Here is a 20,448-nt window from a genome sequence, read left to right as displayed (position 1 = left end):
ACCCAGAAGTAGTTCATGATGGGCTGAAACAGCTGTTGCTGTGCTGGATGCTCATTTTGAGCATGGATAACAGTTTCTTCATTGCTCATAACACAGACTGAACTTTGCCTCTGAAGACTAGGGTGCCGCACATCTGCCATGGAACAAACCATGCTGTGTGAGGCTCAAGTTCTGAACTAGTTGTCCAATGAAGGCCATACACTGATGTAGTGCCATACAAAACTCTACTCACCCAAAGCATGTAACCATTGTCCAAAGCATGTCATCGTTTTGAATGAGCAGTTAAAGCATTCCCTTTGCCTTTGTTACCATCATGACAAAGGTTGAAGAAGTAAGTGTGTGCGAGAGAGCTGTTAAAATGGCATGGCAGTTTTGTAAGGATCAACAATGAAGCACTAACAGAGTTCTAAAATGAGGATGCAACATAATTGCCTTGCTGAAAAGTTGTTCATCTAGTTCATCTGTTTTTGGCAGATGTTTTAAAGTGATAATTAAGTGGGTATCTTAATGGTTTAGACGAGTTCATTTTGTAATAATCTAATTTACAAAGAAGACTGTGGAAGGACATTATCTTCCATCCAAAAATAGTAATATATATTACTGTTTCCACCATAAGACTACTGCAAAACACTAAAAACAAGCCTCACTAGCTGAATTTTAAATTTGAACTTTTTAGCAAAGCACCATATAATTTCCACTTGGGTTACACACAAATATAGTTCACTAAAAAAATATGTGGATCTGAGATATTTTCCAGTGATTAACCTGCAATAAGAAGGCATCTGACAAAAAGCATAGTACAGAGTAAAAAAATTAAATGTAAAGAAGAACCAGAATCCAGCAAGATTAAGCACTACCTTAATGAGGCGGCGTTTAATGAGCTGCTGATCAGCAGAGAGAAACCCATGATTGATTTTAGGAAACACCATCTGATCAGGCAGGTGAGGTCAAAGGTTGAAGTTCAGAGATGAGAGAATTGAAGAATAGACATCAGAAGGCCCCAAGAAAGAAATAAAGATATATACATTAGATTTATAGCAGCTAATATAAAATAAACTGGTGCTTATGTCTAAGAAAAATCTGTGCCTTTTCTTTTAAAGAAGTTAACATCTAGAATCACTAGATACCTTTATATAAATATCTTTATTAGTCATGTGCTAATAGTAGGCAATATATAGCAGGTTTTCTTCACATCGATTCTTGTAGTAGTCTCTGTGCTTTTTCTTTATATAAACCCAGGGAACTAAAATGAGTACTTTTCTTATGTGCTGATCTTTCAGCAAAGATTCTACAGACAAAGCACCAGTTCATCTTTCAGTCAGATTTTCCAAACAGCATATTTGTGCCATGAGGAACAATGCCATTTTAATGATGACTGAAGTCCATACTTAGATGGCTTATATCCTTCATGCTTAATTTACAGTTTTGTCAAAGTGTTCTTTCAAGTGAAACCCCTGATGCATGATACATAAACAGATAATTGAATCTGCATATGCTCATTAGGTGCCTAATGTATAAAATTTTGACATTTCCATGCTCTTTTATGGCTTATTTAACCATAAACATAATCAAGGTTCATCAAAATGTCCATCAAAAGCAGGTGTGATGTGGATAATATGCAGAGGGCTGGATCCTAATTTCACTCGCACAGCATATCATGAGTAATTTGACTGAAATCAGTGGAGTTGCACTTGTGTAAAATCAGAGAGAACAGAACTGGACCCACTGCAGGGACTGCTTGGTATTCCATGGCAAAATTAACCTTCATGTGCACTCAGATGCTGATGTAGAGAGATCTGACTGAGCAAGTACGTCAGCCACAAACCTTGACGGTGAGGATCTGATTACTGTGCAGAGCAGCGACTGTGGGGAAGCCTGGCAGACCCTAGGGACACAGCATAACATGGTACCAAAACGACACAACACAGAACATCACATAGACAATCTGCTAATGGACAAACAGAACAAACACTGTGTTTAGTATGTCTCACTGTCTATTACCAGACCAACAGCTTTGTCTGTCATATGGGGAACAGAACAAGGTGGGCAGAATACCAGAGATTTAGTTGATTATTTTGCAAATTGCAAAATTATAAAGGGGTTTTACAGAGAAAGAAACATGGGATATTAAATGCTATTATGGGTAATTATGAAGATTTGACAGCTGCTATGCTATAAATTGCCTTCAGAAGTAAGCCTTTTCAAATAAAACATGTCAAGATACTTCTAGAAAGCTGCGTACAGTGCTCTGTCCGTGGATCACTGCAGAGCCTACAATTACTTTCTATTATTGCTATTACTTTCCCACCAATATTCTGCTTAACATATGACATCCAGCACATGAACTGGTAGTATATACACAGTAATACACATTGAACAGAGGTCTACTGCTTGATCTGGAGGCCTCCAGAATTGTTGAGATCAACATTCTTGACACACATACAGCACTATCTCTATATTTGGGGCAAAATTCTCCCCTCAGATTCCTATGGTGGATTTTGACTCGTATATTAAACTCTCCTTACATGTGTTGCTCCCATAGTACTGATGCAGGGAGAGGAGAATATTTGGAATCATAACCTGCCGCAAGAGATGTGACAGGTGAATTTTGCTCTCAATTTACACCTTTCCAGTATTGCATTGGAGTGTCGAAGTTAGACCTTTTGGCAAACGGGGAGAAAGGGCCTCTCTCTTCTACAGATTTTTTTAAAAGGAAAAACACCTTCTAGTCTTAAATGGTCTTTAAACTATTTAAAGCATCTGAGGACACTTTAACCTGACAGAAGCTTCAGCATGCTCTTTTCCCATTAAAAATGGTAGTTCTATTTCTCCCGCTTTTGATCACAGTGATTTATGGCTTTTATTTACAAATAAAGGTATATCGACTGTTAGACACCTATTTCTTCATAGGTGCATTTGAATTGCATCTTAACTAGACACCTTACCCTCCTCCCAACTTAGTTTCACACTGTCATTACTCTATTGAATTCCATGGAGTTATGACACCAGTGAAAAGAGAAGAGGCTCAGGCCCTCACAGTATACAGTAAGAAAGCAAATGTTATTGGCCTTCCAACATTTTTCTGACTAAATTGAGAGAATAATTGTATATTTTTAAATTAATTGCATCTTCCTTTTTTTTTCACAAACTAAAAACACCAAACATTTACAAACATATTGCTAAGAAATACATGAATGATGCATAATTTGGAGAACATATGCACTGAATTTGCATTTGTCTTATTTCACCACATAAGGTTAAAAAGTTATTAGATGATAAATACCAGCATCTTTACATCTGTGATTCATTAGTCCTGCACTGCACATGGTCTATTCCCTTCCTTGCTAATATGCATGTGACAAAACAGATACAAATAAGGAGCCTAAAAACAAACAAACATCCGTAACATCTGAATAGTAGTGATAAACCTGATATCTCCTTTGATAAAAACAAGATTAACTTGAAACTCTCTTAACTACTTCATTTTTATTCTGCTGGCTTTCAGATCACAACATAGCAAGGCCAGCATTTTTATAGCTAGCTCTGAATACAAGAGGCTGAACATTTGGCATTTTTTTCATATTGATGACAAGTTATGAATTAATTTACTTTATCCTGCTTATTCCATCTTTTCTATCCTAAATATGAAACAGATCTGAAATAGGAAAATGGAGTTTTTACTTTTCAGAAGCCATGAAAGGCTACACCTTGTGAAAAATGTTATTCAAAATCCCTTGCTTCCCCAAAACATTTAGATGGAGGGCTGCACATTTACCCGCTGCCATCCCCAAGCTTCAGAGACTATACAGGGTCTTCATAAAGTCCTTGTGCACAACCTAAGTTATTAAAGTTTAAAAATGCACAAGGACTTTATGAAGACCCTGTATTGATCAGGCAGAAAGCTGTCATTCAGGCTTCAGCTCTTTGCCTGTACAACAGATACACTTGGGTTAGAGATTAACCCTTTCAATATTAGTTCAGCAACAGATTCCAGCTTGCTCTTACACAGCTGTGGGGAAGTAAAAAAGGCAGAGGAAGGCTTCTCCTTCCCTCCTATTGAGTACAAAGCGTTCTAAAGGAGGCAGGTTTACCCCCTCATATGTAGCATCCTGTGGAGCTGTCCTCCAAGGACATAAGGAGAACCCTGCAAAGGGAACAATGCTCTGCCCACCAGAGAGCAGGCATTTCCTGCTGGCTAGAAAACAGGCTGCTGGTGCACAAGTATCTGAATGGATATAAGACATCTCTCCTTCCCACAAAGTGAGCTACCGTCCTTCTTCTGTCAGTGCTCAAATATCTCCCAGGTGGGTTTGATTTGGGGTTTTTTTTTCTAACAATTCTCAGTGATGGATTCAAAATTGCTTGGTAGTGGATCGCTTCATTCATTTTGTACAACCAATAAAGAATGCATATTGGCTAGGGACAGAAATTACACAGAAACTGGTATGATTGGAAATCAGTTCACAGATGTAACACAACAGAAGTTCAGTGCATATAAATTGCTTTCAAAATGGCCAAAACCAGTTTAAGACAAATATGGATGCATGCAGTATCACACTTAACTGATTTAGGTTAAATTGTTTATTGAACTTCTGTCCGAGATCCTCTCCAGATTCAAGTTATTGCACAGTCCCCCAGCATCCCAGGTTCCTTTGCACCTCCCTTGTAAATCCCTCTCACAGGCTGGGTGGGCTAGCTTTGGTCCAAGCTGTCTGCTCCAGCCCAGCAGAGAGGTGTGCTCTAGTGCATGCCCCACCCCCACTTCTGGCCTGGACCACTTCAGGCACGTGGCTGCATTTCTGGAATCAGAAGTGAATGTCTGCTCCCTTGCCTATCAGTTCAATCTACACAGTTTAGACTAACCTGCAAACATTGAATCAATTAAGCCTCAGACTTTTTGACTGTCTGTACTTAGCCATTATGTTCGCAGGCTCTGAGCTGCCCTTCCAGTAGGTAAAGTATCACTTAATCAACAGCTACACCAGACCACAACATTGCACTACTGAACACAACTCATTCTCACCTCTCAGTTAAGTTTTAATTTCCAACTAAGCATACTGTCACACCCTCTCCCCAAATAACTTAGCAAACAGTGAGATTTGGAACATCCTTATAGCCATAGCATTGTAAAATGCCCCCTGTTCAGCAACTAAGAAACATGTATAAAGTCCATATGTTCCCACAGGACAACTACTGAGGAAACTGAAGAATGTTAGAACTGTCTGATGCTTTCCTTCTGTTTGAAATGCAGTAACTTTCCTGTTACATCCATCCTACTGTAGTCTAACATCTTTAGTGGAGGAATTCCTAACAGCAGTCCCAGAAGTCTCAGAATACACTCTGTTCAATGTAGCTGCCTCCATAAGGTCAATATTACATTAAGATATTTGAAAAAGCGCATTTTTATTTTACTACTGTACTGTAAGTACAGTAACATTGTACATTCAGTAATGCTAGCTCTGTATTGTGCTGCATATACCATATTTCAACTACTGAAGTTGCTTATTGTGGTAAATGTGACAATCTTCCGTAGGATTTTCCTTCTGACCTGCCAATAAACTCATGCTGCACAAGCTTACATGTTCCTATGAAGACATGGTAAATGAGACAGGAATTACCACCTGCTGTTCACTTGCACTTCCTAAGGTTACAGCCAGCTGCTGCTCTTTCACATCAAATCACACAGGCTTCAGGCCAGAGTGATCCTGACACACTGTATGGCTGCCTTCCCTCCCCACAACACCACCTCAAGTTCTAATTAATCCTTCAGACTGAGTGCCAGTCCTGTAGCTAATTATTGTACCTGCCCTAGGGAATACAGCGTCCTGTATCACTCTATGCAGTGCCATGGACTGTCAGCATGAACTCTTTTATATAATCTCTTTTATCACAACTGCTGCTTTCTCCATCAGGAGAGATCTGCTAACTGAAACAATAAGCAGTAACAAATGACAAGGACTGTGGGGATTCTTTTTTTTAACATATACAATTATTCAGTGTTAGAGCTTCAGTGTGCATGTATGATATCTGCATTATGATTTTGGATCTACTGAAAAAAGAGCTAATATTTAGCAAGAAGCACAAACAGTCTCTAGCTAGAGATGGACCATTGTAAAGATATTTTCATCTGTGGTCATCACTATATTCCTGATCTATTTTGTATTTTAGTTTTAGGGGCATTCGCAATAATGCCAGCATCCTCTCCACAAATAACTCAATTGCAAGTATATCTTAAGTGGGATGTTTTAATGTAAACTGACATCCTCTGTTTATCTACATAGTAAATACACTGCTGTCAGGCAAAATGTGAGTTCCAATGAACAATCTCAACCTGACCTACACACGCTATCCTTTCTGATGACAGTCCCTTGGAGCCATCCACCTCCCAAAGTAAAGAATCCCATTGACTTAAACAGGGGTTGGATTAGGCCCTTGATATGGTTTCAGCTGAAACCCTTGACAAATTGTAATTCAAAAGCTATGAAAAGCTTCAGCTTGCAGAAATATTGTGCAGCCCCCCACAAAACATTCACGTACAGCGCTACATATTGGCCCTCTGGCACTTTTAAGATGTGAACTGAATTCAAGCAGATCTTAATGCAGCCAATGTCTTTCTCCAGAACAGTCTGGTTATAATTGCAGTTGTGGGTCATTCTACTTGTATTCACTTTGTCCCCACTGCAGTGTCTGAGCAGCTCCATGGCACAAGCTATATTTCAATTATTCACTAGAGTTTTGATGTACCGTGCTGTGCCTCCTCAAGTGTTTCCACATGGGTCAGTCAAAGCTCTGCCCGCAGACTCAGCTGGGATTTTCAGGACAATGTAAACTACCAATATGGCCAGAGGTGGACAGTGCCTCACATCATAATGGACTATTCCATATAATGTGATTAAATGAGAATCTAATTATTATTATTGATGACCAGATGAAATACATAAATTGAACTTCAGTTGATCATGTTTGTTTGTTTCAAATATGAAGCATTTGAAAATCAGGGGAACAATTTTATGAAGTGTCAACACTGTTGTGAGAAACACTGTCTGTTTTTTTTCTATAGTATTGGGCCCAGTGAAAAGCCTTCCTTCCCAGCACCCCATATATCACTAACCAAGGGCACAGTACAGGCTCACTGGTGATGAGTGAAGCCACTGTTCCCAGCTATCACAGCACACTACCCTTTTTAACATGTGGGCAGGCATGCTGCGCATTTTCCTATACTGTAAAAACTACTTCTGCACTTCCTCATGGCACCCCAAGGCCATGACATAAAAGCCACTGCATGGCTTTGAGCACCTGCAAAACACCAGAAGGACACTTTGTAGATTTGAAGAAAAGAAATACCCAAACCCTATATGTTCTAATGGATTAAATACAGGGCTGGCAGCCAGGGGAACCCTACTTCTATTCTCACCTTTCTTATTTGTTGCATGCAACAATTATGGGGATAGATTCTTTACTCTGCTATACAGGTGTTATGCTAATCTCTATTAACTGCAACAAAAAAAGGAAAATTGATGTAGCACTGTGGATAATTAGTCCAATTTATGTATTAAGTAAATATGTTTGTTCCATTTGACAGACAGGAAACTACAACTTGGAAATTAAATTACTTGCCCAGGGGTAAATCAGAATTACAACCAGCATCAAAACCCATACTTCTAATGCTCCAGTCTCTGTGAATTTTACTAGCTTATAGCCAGCCATTTGCACCACTAAGAAAGATTTCAATTCCTCTTGAATTTAAATACGAGAAGACAACACAGATGTTTAAGAGCTTGTCTACAAGGGAAGTTACACCAAGACAGCATAAAGTGTGAATCGAAAATGGACATAGTTATAATGGTATTACTTCTGCTCATGTGGATACTTTTTATTCTAGAGAAATGATGGCTATTTCTGGCTCAACTTAAACTGCACCTAAAGCCACATAAATTAAAATAGAAAAGGCCATATACAGATGCTACATTTGTAGCATTACAAAAGTCCAGCAGAGAAAACTTTGAGCCCCCTTTATGGCAGAAGCACTACAATACTTCCTGGATGAAACAGGAACTTCTCTGTAGCACTATGTTTTGTAGCACCACATGTAATATCTGTACAGTGAACCATAATAGGCCCCAGAGTTTCTTGTTCCCTCAGCATCCTACAATAATCCTCTCTGCCCCACTTCAAGGGACGATGTTAGGGGCAGTGGTTTCATGACCGCTTGGGCTAAGCACAGACTGTCAAAAGGCCCCAGTTAAAAAGCTGAATTGACTCAATCTTTGTAGATTAGCCTAAACCCCACAGATTGTACTGATAAGCAAGTGAGCAGACATTCATTTTTGAGTCACATGCCTGCAGTTGTCCAGGCCTGAAGTTGGGGGGTGCTAGAGCATACCTCCCTACTAGGCTGCAGCAGACCACTTGGGCCAAAGCTAGCCCACCCACCCTCTGGGGGAGATGCAAAGCATCCTGGGAAGCTGGAAGACTGCAAGTTAACTTGAATCTGGAGGGGATCTGGGACAACAGTTCAATTAATCAATTTAACCTCAATCAGTTAAGTCTGATATTACATTCATCTAGGTTTATCTTAAACTGGTTTTAGCCATTTTGAAAGCGGTTTATGTGCATTGAGCTTCTATTATGTTACAGATTTGAACTGGTTTCCGATCACTTATATCAGTTTGTGTGTAATTTCTGTCTCTAGCCCTAAAGAACTGGGCACTCGACACTGCTTAAAGCAGGATACCGTATGACACTATATATTGTGGTAATTTCTTTTTTGGTGACTGATCTTATTTTCAATTAAGTTAACACAATGACATCAAAAGGGAGAAAGTCAGTATTCTAATGGAAATACATTAGAAGATGGTTTAAAAGCAAGTTAAAGAGGTTTAAAACCAGTGGTTTATTCATCAGCATCTAATTACTGTTTTCTGATTCACTATCAAAAAGTAAATAGAAAAATAATCTAATAAATTCAACATAGGCTTGGTATTTAGTTCTGTAGAAGCAAGACAGGTCCCATAGGGTTGTTTAACTGTATATTCACAGGAAAAATATTTATGAAAGCTACTACATATATGAGAGGCAGTTTTACAAATGGAATATTAGGGGGTATTTCAAAAAAGTTAGTTCTAGTTTAATACGGAACACTATAAAAAATCTTTACAAACAGCATCCAAAATGCAACAGGCAAAAAGGTGCGTTGATTTTAATATATAAACAGTACAAATTTTAATTTTAATGAAGGTGTTGTCACTGTGCCAACTTCCGGTGATACTGAAAGAAAAGAAAATGGTTTTCCAGCACTGATGTACAGCATCTGTAAAACATCTCTTGCACCACGGCTCACTCTCTTTCCTGGGTCATAATACAGCAGTAAATAGGCATCAAATTCATTAAAGACAAAGTGAGGAGAGGTAAGGGTTAAGCAAATAAGGACCTTACAATACTATCTGGGCCTAACTGTTTTAACAGAGCAAAGAATCTGTTTAATCATTCAAGTCAACAAAGGTTAAGATAATAAAATAAACTTCTGAATGCCTTTCTTTTCTGGAATTTAATCTCTCCTGCTGAAGACATTTTGGAGATGCTATCAGTTCTGTGCAGGCCCAGCTGTTAGAAAAATTGACTTAAACACACCACGAGGAAAAAATAATTTTATGAAAATAGCTAAGTATGGCTCCTGGGTGGCTTGTTATTGCACCTAGACCCCTAAACTAATTTAGAGCCAGCTGCTAGTTGATGATTTTTAGACCTGATAAACACTATATTTCTCATGTATCAGAACTAAAAGGGAGAAGCTGCAAGATTTTGTGCACTAGCTGTTTTGCTTCTGTACATTCACTTTTCAAGGTCTACTTTCATTAAGTAGGGTACAACCTCTGCTTGGATAATAAATCCTTCATAATCAAAAGGTGGAAAGGTTTCTTATATTAAGAAATTTTCAAAGGTTTTCTGATCCAGTAGCTTTAAAATGAAGTAGAACTGGGCAACTGGAACTGAGCAGTGGCTTAGCATCAGCATTTATTCTAATTGTCCAGAGGCTGAAGGGCATCATTTTTAATTTTCATTATCAGCGCTGGGTACAGTCATGCAGACCTCTACAGACATGCCATAAGACAAACATCTTCTACAGAAACAGAAAAATTATTTAGACTTAATTCATTTTGTGCCTCTTTTTACTTGTCATGGGAGGACTTCTCATTCAGCAAGAACCTTTGGGTGCCTATACACATGATCCGACACATTCTAATTAGAACATATCAGAGCAGACTCATTTGTACACTCCAGAGTGCCTCACCATCATGTGTATTAAGTATCCCGCATTTCAAAATGGCTTCAGGAGTGCTTTAACTAAAACTCATCTAATGAGATTTAACTAAAGTGCCCTGTGGCCATTTTGAAATGAGGAACACTTAATACACATGACACTGTGGCATTTTAATTAAAGCGGCTGTCTAGGAGCTGCTCTAATTAACGTCCTTATCCCTTACCCTGGAGCACATGTACAGACACACTTTAATTCTATACCCAAACAAGCATAGAGTAATATATAATTCCACAAAAAGAAATTCTAAGCCTCCAAATGGTATTAGCCAGATGTTCCAATCAAATGCAGTCTCTATTTTATTGTAACTATATAGAACTGTATTTTCCAAAAAGTCTAGCATATTTAGCTCTTGCATGCTATTACCATCGCTTGCATGCAAAACTCTAAAATACTGATTTTTCTTCTTAGCAGTTCTAGACCTATGAATGCAAGAAGCACCTTAAATGTTCAAGACCTAAAGAGATCAAAATACAAGGTGCAAGAGGACAGAAAGCAAAATATTCTGGTCTCAGGTACAAGCAATGAATGAAGATGACACTCAAAGTCCTCCTTTTCATTTCACTGGATATTTTTGCCAGCTCATGAGTCCCATTTTGACTTGGCAGATCTCTACTTTTTCTTTTTGGTTTCTTTTACTAGTCAAAATATCTGGAGGAAGAATGTGGTTGTTACAAAGATTAAAAGCCGTTTTTAATTTTCAAAGAGTCAAAACTGACTTAGAGCAATAAAACCTTTGCTAAAGCAAGTATGAGTTTCAAAGCAATTGATAAAAATTGTGAAAAACAGAAAACTGCAGACTCCTTAACTTCAAAAGATGAATTAGCTTGAAAATGTCTAGGGCTTTCAGGAAAGCATTCCATTTATCTCAACACTTTTGGAATATTAAGGTTAAGGCCATTCTGATATTCTTTTCTGGCAGAATACTTCTGTGAACAACAGAAAACAGTATGGTGGCACCAACTAAAATATCTATTTTACGTAGTCAATGGTAGAAAAAGCTTGGCAAAGGAAACCAAGCAGGAACAAATTAATTTAGCTTCATTTTAGTAAATAATGGATTTACATTTATATAGCTTCTATTCATTGCGTGGTAAACCCCTCGTCATAGCAAGCTGAGCATATATACCCTGAAGACAGTCATCAGAAAAGATAAATATGGTGAAAAAAAATAACATGTTCCAAAGTATTTTAGCACTTCGTATTCTTAAAATATATAAAGCTGGGAGGAGAGTAAATGAGAGGGAGGAAGCTACTGTAAAGTGAATCCAAACATACTTAAAAAAAAAAAAAAGGGTAATGAAAGAATAGGTTAAACTTTGAAAATAACCCAAATTAAAACTATAAATATCTAAATGAAATGCCTGACTATAGTGTAAACTAATTAAATAACTAATTAAATATGATCGATACAGCAAAGATAAGATTTGCCCCCTCAACCTCTCCATTCCTTACTTATTTGTTTTCTCCTGTCCTGAAGTTGAATCAATTTCACAGTTGTCTTCTACTGGATATCTAAGTGTTCCCTCACTTAATATGTTTAAAACTGAATTTCTTGAATCCAATTCCTGTGTGCATTTCAGCCACTCAGCATCAGCCTGAATATGAAAAGTAGCTACCACCATGATTTACGCAGCTCTGTGAGGATTCTTTCTGCAGAACAAGAATCTCCCGATGCTGTCAGTACTCTATTAACTCCCATATCACCACCCCATTACATCCTAACATAAAGGGCAAGGTTGCAAAAGAGGTATCCTTTTTGTGCCCCAGAGATACCACAGGGTTTGGGCTGTTCCCTGCAAGCACTAAGCTAGTAAAATAAGATACAGAAACCAGCTTCAGGATATTCTATTTTGTTCCTGAGACTAAAACCACATACAGACATTCAGTTTCACCTGGGAGACTGATGGCTCAGTTATCAATGTGTACAGATGTTTGGGGGGGAGGGGGGGAAGTGTCTCCCAAAGCCAAAATGGACACTCTAGCAGAAAACTAACCCAGGAACAACCAGGGTTAAATCACTCTTGGGAGAGTTTCTCTGGAAAGAGAGAATGTCCATACAACGTATCTGTCTGAGAGAAGCTGCAGCACAGTCCTCCAGCATCCCACAGTGCTTTGCTCTCACCCTCTTTTCCTCCCTTGGGGAAAAGAGTGTTACTTTGGCTGGACTCTTCTTCTTCTTCTTCAGCCAAGCATGGAACACAACATCACCCTCTACACTGCCCTCCTTGTAATGCAGGAAGACATAGCCTGTAAGGCAGTCTGGGTCAGCCAATCAGGGCTGTCCTGTGCACTGCTGCCATCTGTTACCAGGTAGACTGAAGGAGCCTGCAGAGCATGTTGATATGTGTGATATGCTCCCCTGGCTGTGCAGCATCAGCAGTGCAAGTTCTCCCAGCTCTCTGCTTTTCAGGGACTCTGTTTAGGCATCTCCAGGCAAGTTTTTCTACTAGAAGAGCAAACCCTGGAGAATTCTCCCACGTCACTTCAACATGTGTACACAGCTTGAAACTGCACTTAATAGCCACAGGACTGAATTGCTGCAACAATGTTAAAATCCCCGTTCCTACTTCCTTTGCCTGAACTTATTCCGAAACAGCTGGGCCAGTCTGGAAAAATCCAAGTCCTTTGTTCTTAAACCCTTTTCAGTTCTCTTATATTTTTTCACTCCGCTCTCTGTTTTGCCTCAGCCACTCTTCGCCAATTAAAATCTCTTCATTTCTTTGATACCATTTCCACTCTCCCAAAGCCCTCATCCACTCTGATCATATCCTGTCTTATCTTTTCCAGCTGTCTCCTCTCCAGACCTCAAATACACCTACTGTTCTAACCATATTAACCCTTTCCCTCCACTGACTCTCCTTCTTTACAATATCATATTCAAATCCTTGTTCTCACCTCTTTAATGTCCTTCACAATACCACTCTGTCACAGCAGCTTATTTAGATTGTTAAGAAATATCTCAAGCCTTGAATGCCTGAACATCTACTTTCCCTACCAGAATTCTTTGCACATCCTTCTATGCCATGAACATAACAGCCTTGCTAAAATAGCTGATGAGACACAACCTTGCCCTCTTTCAAGATCTTTGTCTAGATTTACTTCTACCCCGATGTCTACAGGAAAAACAACTAAAGTAGATAGCCAATGAGTATTTCTACAATTTATTGCATCTCCTTATAATTAAAAATCAGCTTTAAATTATTCACAACCATTAAACTGATATAGACATCTGGTCCATTTAACACCGCCTTGTTTTAACTGTTGCACCTTACTCTTTCCCTCATTTTTTTCTTTTCTTTGTTAACTCCTCTTGCTGTGTCTTGTCTCATGTGGTTTTGGGCTCTTTAGAATGGCACCACTATATGCTTGGATATCATCAAGCACAATGTAGCCTATAGACTCTACAACAACAATAATGGTAAGCAAATATGTTATGACCTCAAAGGATTTAATTTACTTTAAAATGAAAATATATTGACAAATCTGACAGAAAAATTCACATGCTGTTTTAAATCTACTATTGAACAGATCCTCTGTATCATTGGAACAGTATATCCAAATATTTGTATAATGAAGCACAGATGTAAAGGGAACAAGCTGGGACTGCCAACGTAACAATATGTTCATCGCTATATTCTTATAAGTAAAACAAATGTAATATTTATAAACTCATGGTATGTTTCCATTACCAGCTCTAAATGGTGTTCTGTGTTTGAAATAGGTTTATGAGGCTCCAACTTATTAAGTACATAGATGTGTTGACAAGAACTATGTATCATATTTTTATACAATGTTTAATTTTGAATACATTTTATGTGAAAATCTAGGCCCTAACTGATCATGAACCCACCTTCCCTCTCTACTGCAGGAGCCCATGCAAGATCTTTACATTGCTGTTGAAACTGGAAAGTTTGCATAGGGAAGCCAGACAGTAGAGAAAAATCACTGTGAAATGCTTTTCCATCCATAAGAGAAATTGCATATTTGAACGTTCCATAAGGCTGGTAATAATGGCTATTGTAACTTAAATGCTTCTCAGACATCATTTGGTCATATTTGGTATTGTTCTCCTGCAGACACTTACTACAACATGCAGGGTAAATGCAGCTAATAAGCAGAATTAGCTAAGACACTGTTTAATTTAGTTGTGCGCTAAAGACTAATTGCCTACTCAGCGAAGGGGAAGTGTAACATTTTTTTTAAGATGCTTACCCGAGGGCCCTGATCACCTTGATCTCCCTGCAAAGTGGAAAGATGAGATGATAGTTTTAACACAGCATCTGTGTTCTACCCAACTCTCTTACACAATTTCACATTATATTGCGAAAAAATAAACTGCATCTTTTGTTAAAACCAGGAGGGGTTTCCATTATTTTGTATATGTTCGCAGAACATTTACTCACCTTCTCCCCTTTTGGACCAGGAGGACCCTGAGAAAAAGAAAAAAAAATCAGAAAATTATTGGCATAAAGGAAGTTCAACAATCATTTTTAGAGATATAACAAGCAGGTATAAATGATCCCAAACTCTCTCCCTCACATCATGATTTCTCCCAGGCTTTTGGTCTTTAAACTGCCAGTATTTTGGGGCCAGGTTTAGCAAAGGTATAGCAGCAGTTACCATGAGGTTACTTTTGCAACTAGTTCCATCAGGCACAAGGTATTCAACTGGGCTATTCACAGACATATAAACTATCGATGAAATCCTAGCCCTACTGAAGTCAATGCAAAATGTCTGGGAGGGAGGGGAGGCTTTTTACATGGAAAAGCGACTGGTGCTGCAACGCATATGATTGTATAAGCAGCGAAATGCATGTCAGCACAAAGAAAATTGCGTTGCTACGTGTTTGAACTAACACACCTCAGAGGCTTTACTTCAAAAGCTCACCACCACCATTTTCTGCATGCTGAATGGCATTTTGACACTTATACAACTGCATGCAGCGCAGTGTAGTGTGTGTCAGCTCACGTGTAGAGCAGACTCCATTGAGTCTGCTCCAAAGCAGCAGATCTCTGGTGCATTGTGGGACAGAAATGTAGGTGTATAAATGTCCAAGTGACATAAAAGAAGGCTGGATTTTATCCTGTATCTGGTAATGATTTTTTTCCGAGGTCTTTTTCTAATTCTTAGCATTCACGCTTAATAAATTCAGAATTTTAGAGAATAATACATGAAAAATAAGACAGCAACTGTGGAAGAGAATGTTTTGATTTAGATCTCTGGCAACAGAGAATTCACATTCAGTCTTGTGGCATACTATCAAGATAGAGTTATTTATGTGATAGAATTATTTACAAGAATTAAGCCTGATACGATTTTTCAGAATGAATAATTATGTTTAAAACGCCTGAAAAACAAACTGTTTATGGTGGGAATCCAGGTTCTTTCCTTAGTCTCTTCTTGCTGAACAAGTTCCCAGCTTGTTTGTTCTGCAGCACTTCAGAAACAATTTTCTAGACTACTACCTCTCAAGCTGTGCTTTGTGGATCAGTTTCTACCAGATTACATGGTGCTGACTCTGCTTCCAGTTTTTTCTATGGAGTGCCAAATGTTTCAGTGGAAATAAGTGTTTGGGCACCATTAAAAGCAGCTGGAAACAAAGAGGACTCGCCCCTTTCCCCTGCTGCTAGAGCTCATTGCCACAGTCAGAGAAAGAGAAGAAACAAGAGCCGATACCAGAGGCTGGTGTTACCAACAGCATAGTTAAAAATAACACAGAATAGTCCTAATGTCACTTTTCCATGTACACAAGGATATACTGCCTGATTGAAAGTGAGACTGGAGATGGTTTGCATGAATACAAATGGGAGGGGAGAAGGTCTATGAGACACTGGCTATTAAGATGCAGTCTACAATGCAAAAACCTTTGAGAGCTCCTGTTGTATCCAATTTCCTGCTCAGTTTTAAGAGCTCCCCAGAATTCCGGGAGAGTGAGTCTGCTGGCAAGCCTATCAGGGAAAAATAGTACATTTCCTTCCACAGCTGACCAGCACTGTTGGTTGGTTCAGGAAGCAGCAACATGGCCTTGGGCCATGTACAAATGTTCATTTTCTACTGGGAGAATTGCTGCCCTCCTAGTAGAAGCCACAAGTGCACACATGTTCCAGCTTTTTCTTTTGGAGCAAAAGTGTCCATTCTAGGAGAAAAATAACCCAGCTAAAACTAGGTAGAAACTCCCAGGAGTTTCGCCTGGGAGAATTAACATCTGTTCTATACACCTTCCTATGTCTTAACTCCTCCCAGGGACCAGGAGGAATGGAACCATGGGGAAGGCTCCCATGCCTTCCAGAGACTGAGAACACCCCAGAATGGAGAAGGCAAGGGGAGCAGCTGCTCCTGCCTTTCCTGTAGGCTGGGAGGGGAGGAGCAAACACGAGCTCCATACCTGTTTCCTACTCCAGAGTCCCTGAATTGAGAGGCAGGGAAGGAGCTGTGCCTCACTGCTCCCCTCTCTCAGCTCCCAGAAACTGGGAGACCAATGCAGGGAGTAAGCATAGCCCCCTGCCAGCTTCTCACTCTGGAGTTCCAGAAGTAAGCAGCAGCAGGAGGCTTTGCCACACTGCTCCATCTGCTCAGCTCCTGGGTGCCACAAGCCCTCTGCCTGCTTTTGATACTGGAATCCCCAGTGGGGAGAAGACTTTTCCCTGCTGTTCCAATCCTCCTGGGAATGGGAACGGGAAGGCTAGCACACTCCCACCTTCCCCAGATCAAGATCTAACCAAGCTGGGGAAGGCATAAGGAGCAGGGGACAGGAGGCAGTAGCAAACTGAAGGAGCAGACAGAAGGGATACGCCCCACTGTAACTCATAGCACATCAGAGAAAGCACTGTGAGTTACAGTGATCCCTCAGACACAACAGATGTTCACTGTTGGATCATGGGGTTTGGTGGATGCAGCTGCAGTTTGAAACAGCTGCATGTCTGCAGCCACTCTCCTCTAGCCCTGCTCCTCCCCCACTCCCAGTGGTGATGTGTAGGGGGTACATGTGCACCCCCTGAGAGCACTGATGCACCTCCTAACAGCCAACATTCCCCACTTAGGTGACGAGTGGGGGGGGGGGCAGGCAGGATTGCTGGTGCCCCCCCAACCCCGAGAGCACCAGCTGGGGAGTAAGGGTGCCAGGAGAAGCACCCTGGCACTTGCAGGTCAGGAAAATCAGCTGCAGGGGGACACCCCCCGACACACCTGTCAGTGCAATTGGCTCCCAATGTAGGTGCACATGCAGATTCATGCCTTAATGTTCCTGCATTTTCTGCATGTTCCTGCATTTTCTGCACAGAAAATTCAAGCACATTAATTGTATGTGTAGACACACCCACAGTATATTATACTATCTGTGCCGGTGAGGCTCCCTGAAAACCAAAGGTCTTCTCCTTAAGAAAGGGCAGAGGATTTCCCTGTTACAACCCTATCTTGCGGTTCCCTTTGGAGGAGGTAGAATACTTCTGGTTTAGTCAGTGTTCCATAGAAAGTCTACTGGCAGCATGAATGTGCTGAATCAAGGATGCTACAGTACGAGCATTTTCTAGCCACTGCCAGCAGCGAGCAGTTAACTCATTCTGACGTAGCTAAAGTTACAAGTCCTTTACACTACTGGAATCTTGTCTCTAGCAGACCTTCTGCTAGACCATTCTGGTAGCATGAATGAGTGATGCCCATGGTTTTTAATAGAGCTGATTGAACTACTTGTTATGAATAACTTATTCAGTTAATTTTTCCCACTTTTCTCTTTGCAGATGATCTATAAACAGGTCATAATATTTGCGCATTGGTTATTTTTTCACAGATGCCTGTGTAAGACTGAACTAATAGCTATGAGTATCTGCATTTGCCCCACAAGATGGATCCCCTAAGTCACATGGCATTATTCTTTTCCTGATTGGTAGGTTCTGTGGGAGGCTTCGGACAGAGCTTCGGATCCAGACAAGCTTCAGATGCTTTGGGGTCCAAAGCAGCATGTCCAGGTCAAAGCGCTGGCCTCATTCGGCTTCCCGAAGAGCTTCGGAGCCACCTCAGAGATCCGGCTATCGGGTTTAATGGGGAAACAATAAAATACCTATGACTTTGTTGTTTTTTGTCCGATTTGGATGAACCTTTCAGGGGTGGTAGAGTCTGCAGAGAGGATGAAGCCTGCCAAGTTTCAAGAACAGCAGTACAGGGGCTTGTGGGGAACAGCACCCCATATTCTTGAAAGCAAAACTCATGTCACGTCTAGGCATTACAACATAGCAGGGTGAAAACTGCAGGAGTGATAGCCTATGCTGAGGAAGCCTGCCAAGTTTCAAGAAGATCGGTGCAGGGATTTGGGGGGAACTGCCCCTCATGCTGTGAACAAGCAGAACTGGTGCCATGGGTGCTTGTGGGACTGACTGTGGCTGTCTTCGGGAGGGGAGGGCAGACACTACTGCAGGCCTGGCTGCAATGCTGCTGTGTTCCCAGTTACCAATCAATCAGTCATGATTCACTCAGGGACCAGCACAATACACAGGACCTAGCTGCTACATAATGACTCAAGGAGCAGCAATTAGCACCTACAAAACCAGGCTGAAGAGAAGAAAGAATCAATACAGACAATCAACTGACCTAAGACAAAGATAGTCTTGGCACAAGTTTTGCCCGTCAGCAGCTAGGGGTGCAGGGCTCCAGAACCCCCGGCACCCATCTCCTCCACAGCTGGCAGGCATTGTGGCCTCAGCAGGGGCCTCCATCCCTGCAGCTGTCACCCTGCTGCACCTTAACACACGCAGTGTCACCCATGGTACCAGTTTTACTTGTCCGCAGCTTGAGGTGCAGTTCCCCCCAAACCCCTGCACCCATCTCCTTGAAACCTGGCAGGCTTTGTGGCCTCAGTAAGAGCTACCAGCCCTGCAGTTTTCACCCCCCTGTGGTGTAACACACAGCCGTGACAGGAGTTTGGCTTTCAAGAATTTGGGGTATAGTTGCCATTCCCAAACTCCTGCACTAATCTTCTTGAAACTTGGCAGGTTTCATGCTCTCAGCAGAGGCTACCACCCCTGCAAGTTTCATCCAACCTGGACATAAAACAATAAAGTTATAGATATTTCATTGATTCCCCCATTATACCCTATGGCCGGATCTCCAAGGCGGCTCCGAAGGTTCAGCCGGATCGAGGTGGAAACCCGGTCCGGAGCTCTGGATTGGACTGCGGTCATCCGAAGCGGCTAGATCCGAAGCCGGATCGGATCACTGCCAACTCACACAGGCCTATTGATTGGATGCTTTTATAAATAACAGGGGTCGTCCTGGCTGCTTACAACTCATTCACAAGCATTCACAAGCGTTGAACAAATTGACTGCACGAGTATTTAAAAACAGCTTTTCAAAATAGTCCCAGAGCATTTCTGGTGTGAATACCTGCATAAATATTTCTTATTTGTATTCATAGTGCTTATGCTTTCCCCCAGCATTCTTGAACATAACAAACAATAGCTCTCCAGATTACCAGAAAAGGGAATCAATGGCATTTCACTGCAAGAATATTCATGTAATAGTTTTATGGCCATATTCATCCACTTCTAGTTTTCAAGTGTACTGTTTTCTAGTGTTTGGGAACTTATTAAAGAAAAACCCTTCTACCCTCAGCTCCTGACATTTTCTTTCTATTTGTGCTAAGGAATTCTCCCCAGGTTTTACTGCGGATGTTATTAGTGTGTGCATGTTGGAGGGGGGAGGTGAAGAGTCTGTCGGCACGAGGCAAAGTTATGTTTGTGTGGGTAGGGTGAGAATTAGGGGATTGACTTGTTTAAGGGAGGGCGAATGTTGCACAGGGTTTGTTTTCCCCCCAAACTCCATTCTTTCTTCTTGTTAGGAGCATGTATTCAATGAAATACATGAGTAAAACAAATTACTGACTTTAAAGGCTGTTAGCAGAGATGGCCTGCCCTTTTCCCATGGAGAGTTCTGTACTTTAGTTTGTGAGATGGCAGAGATCAGGCCTCTAGCTGCTGCACAAATGTGAAAGCATTTTATGTAGTTATATGAAACGTCTGAGGTCAGAACATTTCTGAAATAACTTTACAGTGTTTTCACTGGAAACAGAGGCTCTTTTCTCAAAGTGTAATTATCTACTGCAGACTGCCATAAGTTTCCAAATATGGTTTATAGCC

The 20,448-nt window shown here is 40.6% G+C and overlaps 1 protein-coding gene across 1 annotated transcript in view; it reads right to left on the bottom strand.

The window, feature by feature from the left end:
- LOC149870708 (uncharacterized) overlaps positions 1-20,448 on the bottom strand; it is a 248,949-nt gene that overhangs the window by 143,552 nt on the left and 84,949 nt on the right. Inside the window, exons 4-6 of the mRNA XM_090036721.1 lie at positions 14,725-14,751; positions 14,534-14,560; positions 1,826-1,885 (exon numbers count right to left, since the gene is read on the bottom strand). Of these exons, the coding sequence (XP_089892847.1) occupies positions 1,826-1,885; positions 14,534-14,560; positions 14,725-14,751 (114 nt within the window). The remainder of the gene's footprint in view (positions 1-1,825; positions 1,886-14,533; positions 14,561-14,724; positions 14,752-20,448) is intronic.

This window comes from Crocodylus siamensis, chromosome 2, assembly GCF_052110815.1.
Source record: "Crocodylus siamensis isolate JL-2025a chromosome 2, ASM5211081v1, whole genome shotgun sequence".
Classification (NCBI taxonomy): Eukaryota; Metazoa; Chordata; order Crocodylia; family Crocodylidae; genus Crocodylus; species Crocodylus siamensis.
The sequence above is the reverse complement of the archived record's forward strand: the minus strand, read 5'-3'. Positions and strand labels throughout refer to the sequence as shown.